Consider the following 10293-nt stretch of genomic DNA (forward strand, 5'->3'; position numbering starts at 1 on the left):
TAAAATAGTCTCTGAATAAATGTTTTTACAAAATAGCCTTTGGAAATGTGAAATGACAAGAATGCCCTCATGTGCAAGGCACATGACCATATTTAACAAAAAAAATCTGATTAAGTTAGGGCTAAAGGACATAACGTGCAGGATTTTGAAACGTTAAGGACAAAACTCGTCAAATTTAAAGATAAAGGATACCGCCTGCAATTTGGTACAAACATAAAGGACAAAACTTGTAATTTACTCTAAATAAAATATTAATTGCATATTCACATTTAATCTAATCTAACTCTCATATTTGAAAGTTGAAATTTGAAATTAGTAATTTAGTATTTTGATTGTTTCATTTAATACTTTTCGGAATTAGAATTTAGATTATGGTGGTAATGGAAGACGTTATCGTCTTACCTGGTTAGATGGTTATAAAAATTGGTATAGCACAATAACTAATAGATCATTTTGCTTCTGTTGCTACTTGTTTAGTATTGCTATAGAAATCATAAAGCCACATTTGTTATTGAAGAGTTCAATGACCGAATTTATTAGATTTGTCATTTGTCATGTGCAGTGGCGAAGCTTGAGATTTCCGACCGGGGCGGGGGGGGGGGGGGGGGTCGAAAACGTATATACCCAAAAATTTATGTAGAACCAGGGGGTCGAAAACGTATATACCCAAAAATTTCTACACAAAAACCACATACATTACACTACTGAGCGAAAAGTTCAGGGGATCCCCCCTCGGGCCCCTTCTAACCTGCGCCAATGGTCATGTGGGTGATGTTAATATGTGGACAACAATAGTTAAAAACATGACCTGACTCAAAGCGGGCCGAATAATCTAATATTGAGTGGCAAATATGTGAACACAGAAAAATTCGAACATCCATAAAAGAAAATTGTGGGGTCCACTACTGCATTGGAGTGGAGTTGGCCATTGTTGGAAGCTTAACATCAGGGCTATCCCAACGCAAGTACTGAGTGGGCAACCGCTCTGGGCCCAAATCAAAATAGGCCCCAAAAAAAATTAAAATTATATATATAGTAAGTTGGTGTAAAAAGGATATTTTTCCTACAAAATGTAAGAAGTCTATGTAAGCATGGTTTTTTAAATTTTAAGTATGGCGTTTAATAATACTATCATAATAAACATGTACAAGTGATTATAAGAGGGGACGGGGCGGTCCCGTGATTCCCCTTGAGCACGCGTGATGGTTGAAAAGCACACCGCCGCCGGTCACTTGAAAACGCGTTATATATCTAACGCGTTAACCACACAACGCGTTAAACTTTTGAGTTTTATAGGGTATGACTTGTACATTGTGCATTAATACTTGTATATTGGAATCCCCATCACTAGTGATACCACCCCCACTACATTTCTATCACTATCACTAGAATATTGGGTGCTGACATGGCATGATTTGATTGGGTGCTCCCATCACTAGAACCCATCACTAGTGAACCACCCCGGGTCCCTTTAACTAAGACGATCTTAGATCATATATGGACAATATTAAGTTGAACTAAAAGTCTAAAACGAAAGAATCATTGTCAATCATTTCAAATAAAACTTTATGTAACAAACAAATATTATTCACGGATAACTTAAATGATCATTTAGTCATTTCAACATCAAGAACAAGTAAGATACGAGCAAAACCAAACCAACATGATTAACATGCATGTGAACAGTTTTAGCTACTTATTCAAAAATCAAATTTACAATTTGGAATTGAATAAATAATTATACGAGACGAGTTTCATCGTTTCGTTCTTTCAGTTTGCGAGTGTGCAATCACGTCTGATCTCACCCTGGTTACCGGTCAAGACCCCAACTCGCCCAAGCTTGGTAATGGCGGTCACGAAAGCTTGGTTAAAGGCGGTGTTGCTAGACGCAAATAGGTTGACCGTTGGCTTTGACCGGTTGTCGGTAAACAAGATTTGGTCAGAGACAAACAAACCCTTTCCTTGTTGAAGGTTCTTATAATATGCATTGTCGAAAGTTCGAGGGGTGGTGGGGTCCATGTTGATCGCGATACGGGGGTCAACATTTATGGGGCACATCTGCCTTAGCTGAAGGGCATATTGGCGGTTTAGGGTTGGGTCTATTCCATTCTTCGAATATATACGCGACGAGAATTTGCCACAGTGAGAGAATCCAAGCGTATGTGCACCTATACATGCAACCGTTTAACATAATTTAAATACAAACTTGTTTCTGTCTAGTAAACCCTAACTAAATATAAACCGAACTTTTGTTTCTGTCTAGTAAACCCTAACTAATATATTCTATATAAACCGAACTTGATGTAAAGTATTTACCTGAAAGTGCAATCATATCGGTTTGAGATAACCCATGCTTTGCAAACATGGTATTAAGTTGGTCCAGTTTAAAATCTGGATGTGGAAGATTATTCTGCACACTTGCCTTTGTAGAAATTCTTCCATCTCTTCTTCCCAACTCTACACTGTATGATGGTCCACCTGACTGTTTATTTTTTAAGCAAATAAATAAGTAAATGTATACTCAAAACTATGTTATAAAATATATACAAAAAACTCTTGTATTTCTTTATATGTATCACACTTTCATGAGACCCAATAAGGGTGTATATTTGATTTTTTTACAGGCACATTCATTACCAACTATATCGATGTAAATTCATAACACGACTCTAAATAAATATTTATTCATTACAACACAAACAAGTATTATGGTACCGATCCAACGAACTACCAACCGAACCTAGCAAATTCCAAAATAAAATTTTGAAAATGTAATATAAAGTTTTCAGTCGGTAACCCATTCATAAGTAATTACTGAAGAAGGGTTTAACCAAAATTTCAAGTGGTACGATCGGGATTGTAGCCTATAAAATACACCAAAAAATTGTTTTTAGGGGTGCGCACGCCCACCCAAGCTCTAACTTATAAGGTCCGCCCCTGAAGAAGAGGTTGACAAGGGTGATCCCTCGGTAATGTCTATCAGTAATCTGTTGCAAATGAAATTACTCGTTTTTAAATTTCTAACGGTTGTTTCTTGTCGGTAAACACCTTACCCACGGATTAATGATGTGAATTCGCTCCTTTATTTTTATTTTTTGTGATCAAAAAACTATAAAATAAAAAATGTGATTGCACGTACCAAAACAATGACATCTCTAGTGGCAAGAGCCAATATATCTGCACAAGAAACTTTGTTCCGGCAACTTGGATTGCTATCTAGAGCGGCTTTCGCTTTGATGACGGTGTCAAATCCATCTCCAGCGAGTGATATGTCGTCAGGATGGTCCTTCTCGGCGTTCGCATTAGCAAGAAGAACCGAAGCATCACATCCCTATGTATATATATATACAACCATAACATATATAATTAGTATACAACAATATTTTACTAGACAAACAAATGTAAAAGTGAATGTATATATTCGAAATGGAGTCACCCGAACAAAACAATCATGGAAGAAGAGGCGAAGAGTGCCTGGAACCGTCACGAAAGTCTGCTGAAATTTTTTTGTGACGGCTGCTTTGACGATGGATTCGACATTTGGACAAGTATTTTGATAGAAATTTTGTTTGAGTTGAGCATAAGATGAAGCAATAAACAAAGAGAGGAACAAGAAACATATTATTTGCTTCTTCATCTTGCTATCTTGTTTTCTTTGTTATAAGAATGAGGGTGATGAAGATGTTATATATAGATATACCTATATATATATTATTGTTACAACAGGGTCCTTGACTTATACAAATGAGTATGTGCATTTTTATTCATTGCTCTAACCAACAATGACATAAGTTTTTTTCAATTATGGATCATTTAATATTTAGTCAAACAGAATCTGTACAAGCATACATATATTTGTCACTTGTATAATATTTAAATGAGTTTATGGGGCAAGTAGTAGGAAATTGTGAGGGGTTTGAAAGGTATTTGATGCTTCGATTAATTAATTTTCTATTATTAAAAGGATTTAACTTTGTTTTACTTTGGTAATTAAGCTTCAAATTGCCGGTGAAATATTAAAAGGGGGAAGGTAAAAAAATGTGTTCTATTTTGTATCCGTTGAAATTGTATTGTTATAAAAATCCTTTCTATATACTCACACACCTCATGTTATATTTGTGGGATAGAGGTAAGGTTTGTATACATTCTACCTTTTCCAGACCCTATCAATAGAATCATTTTGCTATTTGTGGAATTTAGTTTGATTGTTGTTGTCATGTGACGTATATTTTGGAATTTGTATAAAGATAGTTATTTTTAGAAGTATGTATTTTTTTTATCTTATGAAGGATTTAGGACATTTTAAATGGTTCTTTAGATATTTTGCAAATATGTTTATAGATGTCATAAGTTTCAATTGAACACGGAACTTAACTAACGATTAGGCTGTGTGGCGTGGTGATGTTTCTAATCATCACCATCACTCTCTCATATAGGCGTCACATCACTCCACTCTTATCCATCATCCACTACTAAAAAACTGTCCATTTCCGACCAAGGTTTTTGTCGGAAACTTGTCGGAAAACGGCGTTTCCGACCAGTTTCCGACAAAAATACGTTTGTAGGAAAAAGCCTTGTAGGAAAATATTTCCGACAAGTAACCGACTAAATTTCCGACAAATTTCCGACAAAAAGAAGAAGTCGCTATTTCCGGCAAAGTTCCGACCAAAAGTTTCCGACAAAGTTCCGACCACAATTTTCCTACTATTTTCCGACATAAAGTTTCCGACAAAGTTCCGACTGCAATTTTCCGACAAAGTTCCGACTGCATTTTTCCGACAAAGTTCCGACTGCAATTTTCCTACAGCTTTCCGACCGCCGTTTTCCTAATATTTTCCGACCAAAAGTTTCCGACAAATTACCAACCACAATTTTCCTACAGCTTTCCGACCAATTTCCGACTAAAAAACTTTTTAATTAAAAAAAATATAAAAAAACCTAAAAAATCCAGATTTTTCTACTAAAAATGCAGAAAAAAATCCAATAAAAATACTAAACAAGACACGATTATAGAACTGAAAGTTCATCCACAAAATACAAAACGGTTGTCAAATTGTAGGTTCAACAACAAAATATCCCACGGTTTTAAATTACAAGTTCAACCGCAAAAGACAACAAACAAAACTAAACTATGGTGGAGAATTGCTAGGATTACCAAACTACTTCATCAACTCGGTTATTTGTTGTTGCAAATCTTCTCTCATTTGTATTGCATCTCTTCAACTCGGTTTTGCAACACTTCTGTGTGGGGTTGTTGCGCCTCTTCGAATCATTTATTTAACTTTTCCACTTGGGATTGCAAGTTCCACACCTAAACAACATACATAATACAAGTAAAAAAGCTATATATATAGACATACTAGTAGGAAACCCATGCGATGCAACCCGTTTGACATAATACGTCAATCAAATTATATAATTAACAAAACTATCTGTTGGATCTAAGGATGACTTTTATTTAAAAACATTATGTGTTACGATTACTTTCTAATTGATATAATAATGTAAAACGAAAAACGCATTTTATCGATTTTCCTTTTTAGTGATTTCTATCATATTAATGTAAAACTAGTAGGGTGCCCGCGCGATGCGGCGGGGGCAACACTTTGCATTACGACACGGGTGTATAGTAGTTTTCTTATATATACTATATATAGTAAGAAACCCGTGCGATGCGGCGACAATGACAATTTACAACACCGTCAAGCCCATTTTTAAAAAAAAAAAACCACAAAAAAAGGCCCAAACTTGTCTAAAGTGTACATACTGCAGTAATAGTCATGATTAACCCATTAACTAATTATACCATTTACAATAGAAAACAAAAACGTAAGCATTTCGGGTTAACACGACCCGTTCTGTGGTAAAGCTTACCCATTTTCTCCCGTTACCCAACCCGGCTACTTTTCAACCTCTAATTATTCATTTAAATTAAAAATAGAATAAAATAGAAGTGTTCCAGATAAACCCCGACCTCTAGTGCAGAAGACGCTTTAAGAAACTGTATGTATGAAAAAATATCATGTGGGCAAACCTATAGTTTGTCAAGGTCGGCCTATTTGGCCCATTTTTTTAGCTTAAAAAAATATTTGATTAATGTATTTGACCTTTTTAAGACTAAAACTAACCAAATCTGACCCATTTATAAGTATAAAAGGTGTAAAAGTCACCATCATCATTTGACCATTTTCGTCCCTGAGGTTTGGTTAGTTTTGCGACTTTCGTCCAAAGGTTGGTTTTCTCACACCTGGATCCAGAAAAGTTGAAATCGTGCCATTTTCATCCAGCTCATTAACGCCATCCATTTTTCTCCGCTAAGCCGGGGGTATTTTCGTCTTTTTTATTAAATAAAGGTATTTTAACTACGTGTACATAAAGTGAAAAAGACCTTTAAGCTAAAAGAATGACCGAAATACCCCTGACTTAACAGAGAAAAATGGAAGGAGTTAACGAGCCGAATGAAAATGGCAAGATTTCAAACCTTTTGGATCCAAATGCGGAAAAATAAACCTTTGGACGAAAGTCACAAAACTGGCCAAATCTCAGGGACGAAAATGGCATTTTACTCATGAAAAAATTTAAAATCATATATTCATATTAGCTCATTTTAAAGGTCTCAATAAGAATGATTCTAATAAATATATATGTGGTAGTAGATGATCTACACCATCGGTGCTATTTCTATGGACATATATAAAATATATTGCAAGTAATATAAGCTACTATGACGGAAGTAAATACTTACATTATGTGCAGGATGACCGATGGTTATAGATTCGTTTAAAGCCAACGCACGAGCAGCCAACTGGTGGGGTTGGATTTCAGGCAGCGCTGCAAAAATATTATGACCAACAATCAATAAAAATGGATATTTTTTACTTGCACACTATTAAATGAATCATCTTCTTTAATTAACCAAACTCAACGCCATAAAACAAATCCCACTGTTACTTGTTCATATACGAGTTGACGCTACCCTGCGCGTTGCGGCGGGATGCTAATTATGAATGTTTCTCATTAAAACTCAAAACACTTCAAAACACATAATGAATTATTCTAAGCAAAAGATATTAGGATTTTGAAACATGAAGATGTTGTAGCATTCAACAAACAAATCAAGGGCCGCGAATGGAAACGTTTAATATTGTAGGTTGCAAAAGAGAAAAGAAACATGTTTCCTAAGTGTCCGAACCAAAAAAATTTAAGCGCAGTAGGTCAAAATAGACATGTACCACATTCATTAGTGTACATCAGTTAGTTATCTTTACCAGTTAACTATGTAATTTTACTCAAATAGTCATTAATTGGTTAGAGGACACTAACTTCCTTTTGTATAGTAGTCAAATAACCATTAAACGTTTACGTAACACCGAGTCACAACAATTTCATATTTATACAATTCAGTTTCCTCTCGACTTCTATTATTATTATTGTTTGTTTAACAGAGTTGACGATATGTTGATCTTTGTTTGAGTTTTTATAGTTATACTAAAATAATAATGTTTATAAATAAATAAATTACCGCATCATAACCTGATCAAATAAACAGAATTAAAAACATTCGTACACAAATGTTAATTCAATTAATAATTATTGATAGAAACAAAAAGAAAACTAAAAGCGAAAAGAAAAAAAGTTACCATCTCAATTCTCAAGAAGGTAAACATGTATAAATGTCTTCTGTATGTGCAGTGCACACTTGAGGAGAGATTTTAATTTTTAGAGATGGACTTTTCTTGAACAAAGAAAAGTTTTTATAATAGGCCAACCACGATTTAAAGACTTCTTTTTTTATTTTCAACTCATGATTCATGAACCTGGAACTACATAAACAAAACATGAATTAAAACGTTAAGACTCACTAATTATTTAATTACTAAGTTACCCTCATCCACATCTTCTTGATTACTGAGAAGATCTAAGATATTCGTCATAAACAAAGGATTATACCAATTTCTGGGTTATATCAAATTTCTAGCAATGTTGGTATATCAATTAAACTCATGTTTTACAAATATATAGAAAACATATGTTGTTCTTACAATCAAACACATAAAACATATGTACATACACATGCAGATAACAATCATGCAAATAACATATTATTCATTGTTTTAATAAAATAATATGATAAAAATTATGGTTATGGTAACTGTTGGGTTGTGTTGGTTTAATGAATGGAATCTGAGGGATGAAGAAAGGGGCGATTCAGAATTCGTTCATAACACAATTTTTATAACAGAAAATAGAAAGGAAAAAAGACAGAAAAAGAAAAGGAAAAAAATGAGAAAGAAACTTTGCGAAAAGGAGTCGAATCGAAGTCAAACGTATGGTGGGCATGTGTAATAACCAACTGAACCGTTGCATTTAGTAATTGAAGTCGTTTCACTTTTTATGTGAAAGACGCGTTGTGCTAACATAGAAAGAACGAAAAAAAGAGAGAAGAAAGGCTGCAGAATGGATTCGAACCGCTGTCAAACGATTAATGAAAAGGCGTGTTTACCAACGAAACAGTTTGCACTTTGTGATGTGGGATTGTTTCATTTATCATATAAAGAAGCGTTGTGCTGAGTTATTTAATTAAAAAATATAATTTTCTAACCAACGCAACTTTTAAACGAAAAGGTATGACTCAAGTTACTTTTTGTAGTTATATATAATGTATATTTTTAAACTTTCAGATCATTACAGTTGAGCTTAGATGCATATTATGAAGAAATTAAAATATTAAGTCACGAGGAAAATGGAATGGATAATAGGAATTATACCGAACGATGTCGCAACGAGTTCTGACGTAACTCAAACTGAACTCGAACCAAAACACGAACAGATCTGGACCGAATCTGAAACTGACTAGTTGGTCTGACCGCAGTTAATACGAAAACTGAACCGAAGCATGCCTCGAGTCCAAAACGAGACCTGAACTGTTGACTGTTGCTGAACCAGAACCAAAACCGAACCACCGCCTCTGTCGACGCCGGCTGCCGCCGTACGTCGGCTCTGGTTGCCGTCGACACTACCGCCATCGCCTCCACTGATACCCGAACCAACTGAAACGCCCCAAGCTTGACCCGTGTTGACCCACCCTGTACCTGAACCCGACGAACCAGACTCGAGGTTGAACGACCGCCGCCGCAGATGGCGGCGCTGCTGTCTTCTCTCTCTCTCTCTCTACGGTTTTCGTCTCGTCTCCGTGAGCCATCGCTGAAAGGAGGTGGCAGGTTGTTCATAGATCTAGGTGGGGCTCGGCCGATCTTGAACGAGATGGGGGGTGTCGCTTGGCCGATCTTGAACGAGAGGGAGAAGAGGAGCAGGTTGTTGTTGTTGTGGGACTTGGTTTGGAGAAGATGGTCTCCATATGTTTGTGTGTGTATTTGACTAGGGTTTCTCCAAGAAGAAACATATAAGCAGAGAGAAGATGAAGGGTCTGGTATGCGTGATTTTTAGAAAGAAAATGGGGATTAGGGTTTCAAACTATAAGAGTGCTTTATATACTAGTCTCTATTAAATGGGCTTGGCCCCAGGCCCACAAGCCCGTTTTTGTGTGACCCGATACGTTTACGAGGCCCACTTTCAAACCCGAACTTCGTATAATGTCGTAGAATAAAAATTTGGGTCATAAGTATGTAAAATAGTGTCGGTAGTCGATGTTTGACGCGTTCGTTCGTTGGTCGCGGTAAATCACGTAAAAGCCCCGTTTGTCGTTTCTTATCCGTTCTTTGATCCGATTTCGACTACGAATAATAAAATTCGAAAAAGAAGCTAACTATATCGTAATATTTCAGTTTTGAAGGAAAAATGTGAGTCCAATGTTTCCGTTTTATAGTCGGTGCGTTACTGCGATCGCGTTTTTTTTCGTTCACGTACGCGTTTTGTGACGTTCGAGAGCACAATAATTCCGTAAAACGAAATCCATATGTTTAAATTATATGTATAAAGTTCGTATTTGTCGGCGTGGTCAGTATCTTGTATGTACACTATCGGGACCCATTAATTAAAGCAGGCTAATTATGTGTATGTATGCGTGTGTGTACACTTGGACAAACACATACTTATACATATATATATATATACATATACACACATACATATATATGTAGAGACAAGAAATACGTTTATATATATAGATATACACTTCGGTATAATTAAATATGGAAAGAATAATTGTTTTAGTCGGAAATTTGTCGGAAATTTCCGACCAATAAAGGTTTTAGTCGGAAAAAGGTCGGAAATTTCCGACAACTTTCCGACCAATGTTGTGTTTCGTCGGAAAGTGGTCGGAAATTTCCGACC

The 10293-nt window shown here is 35.7% G+C and overlaps 1 protein-coding gene and 1 long non-coding RNA gene across 2 annotated transcripts; both read right to left on the minus strand.

Moving 5' to 3' along the window:
* Positions 1 to 1552: 1552 nt before the first annotated feature.
* On the minus strand, positions 1553 to 3649 carry LOC110886157 (peroxidase 16). Its single transcript, XM_022133921.2, has 4 exons — positions 3437 to 3649; positions 3140 to 3331; positions 2317 to 2482; positions 1553 to 2168 (listed from the first exon to the last, which is right to left on the minus strand). Exons 1-4 carry the CDS (start codon positions 3635 to 3637, stop codon positions 1771 to 1773), a joined length of 957 nt encoding a protein of 318 aa, XP_021989613.1. The 5' UTR covers positions 3638 to 3649; the 3' UTR covers positions 1553 to 1770.
* Positions 3650 to 4984: 1335 nt separating this feature from the next.
* LOC110886158 lies at positions 4985 to 9463 on the minus strand. Its single transcript, XR_002562654.2, has 3 exons — positions 8769 to 9463; positions 6746 to 6831; positions 4985 to 5311 (listed from the first exon to the last, which is right to left on the minus strand). It is a non-coding gene; the product is annotated as an uncharacterized LOC110886158 (long non-coding RNA).
* Positions 9464 to 10293: the final 830 nt, after the last annotated feature.

This window comes from Helianthus annuus, chromosome 10 (assembly GCF_002127325.2).
Source record: "Helianthus annuus cultivar XRQ/B chromosome 10, HanXRQr2.0-SUNRISE, whole genome shotgun sequence".
Lineage (NCBI taxonomy): Eukaryota > Viridiplantae > Streptophyta > Magnoliopsida > Asterales > Asteraceae > Helianthus > Helianthus annuus.

What these genes read in the sequence shown, in the direction of transcription:
- LOC110886157 (XM_022133921.2), bottom strand. Translation starts at nt 3,637, where the DNA reads ATGAAGAAGCAAATAATATGTTTCTTGTTCCTCTCTTTGTTTATTGCT. An exon ending in TCCATGATTGTTTTGTTCGG is followed by an intron (nt 3,332 to 3,436) that starts GTGACTCCATTT and finishes ATATATACATAG; the next exon opens with GGATGTGATGCTTCGGTTCT. An exon ending in CTAGAGATGTCATTGTTTTG is followed by an intron (nt 2,483 to 3,139) that starts GTACGTGCAATC and finishes AAAAATAAACAG; the next exon opens with TCAGGTGGACCATCATACAG.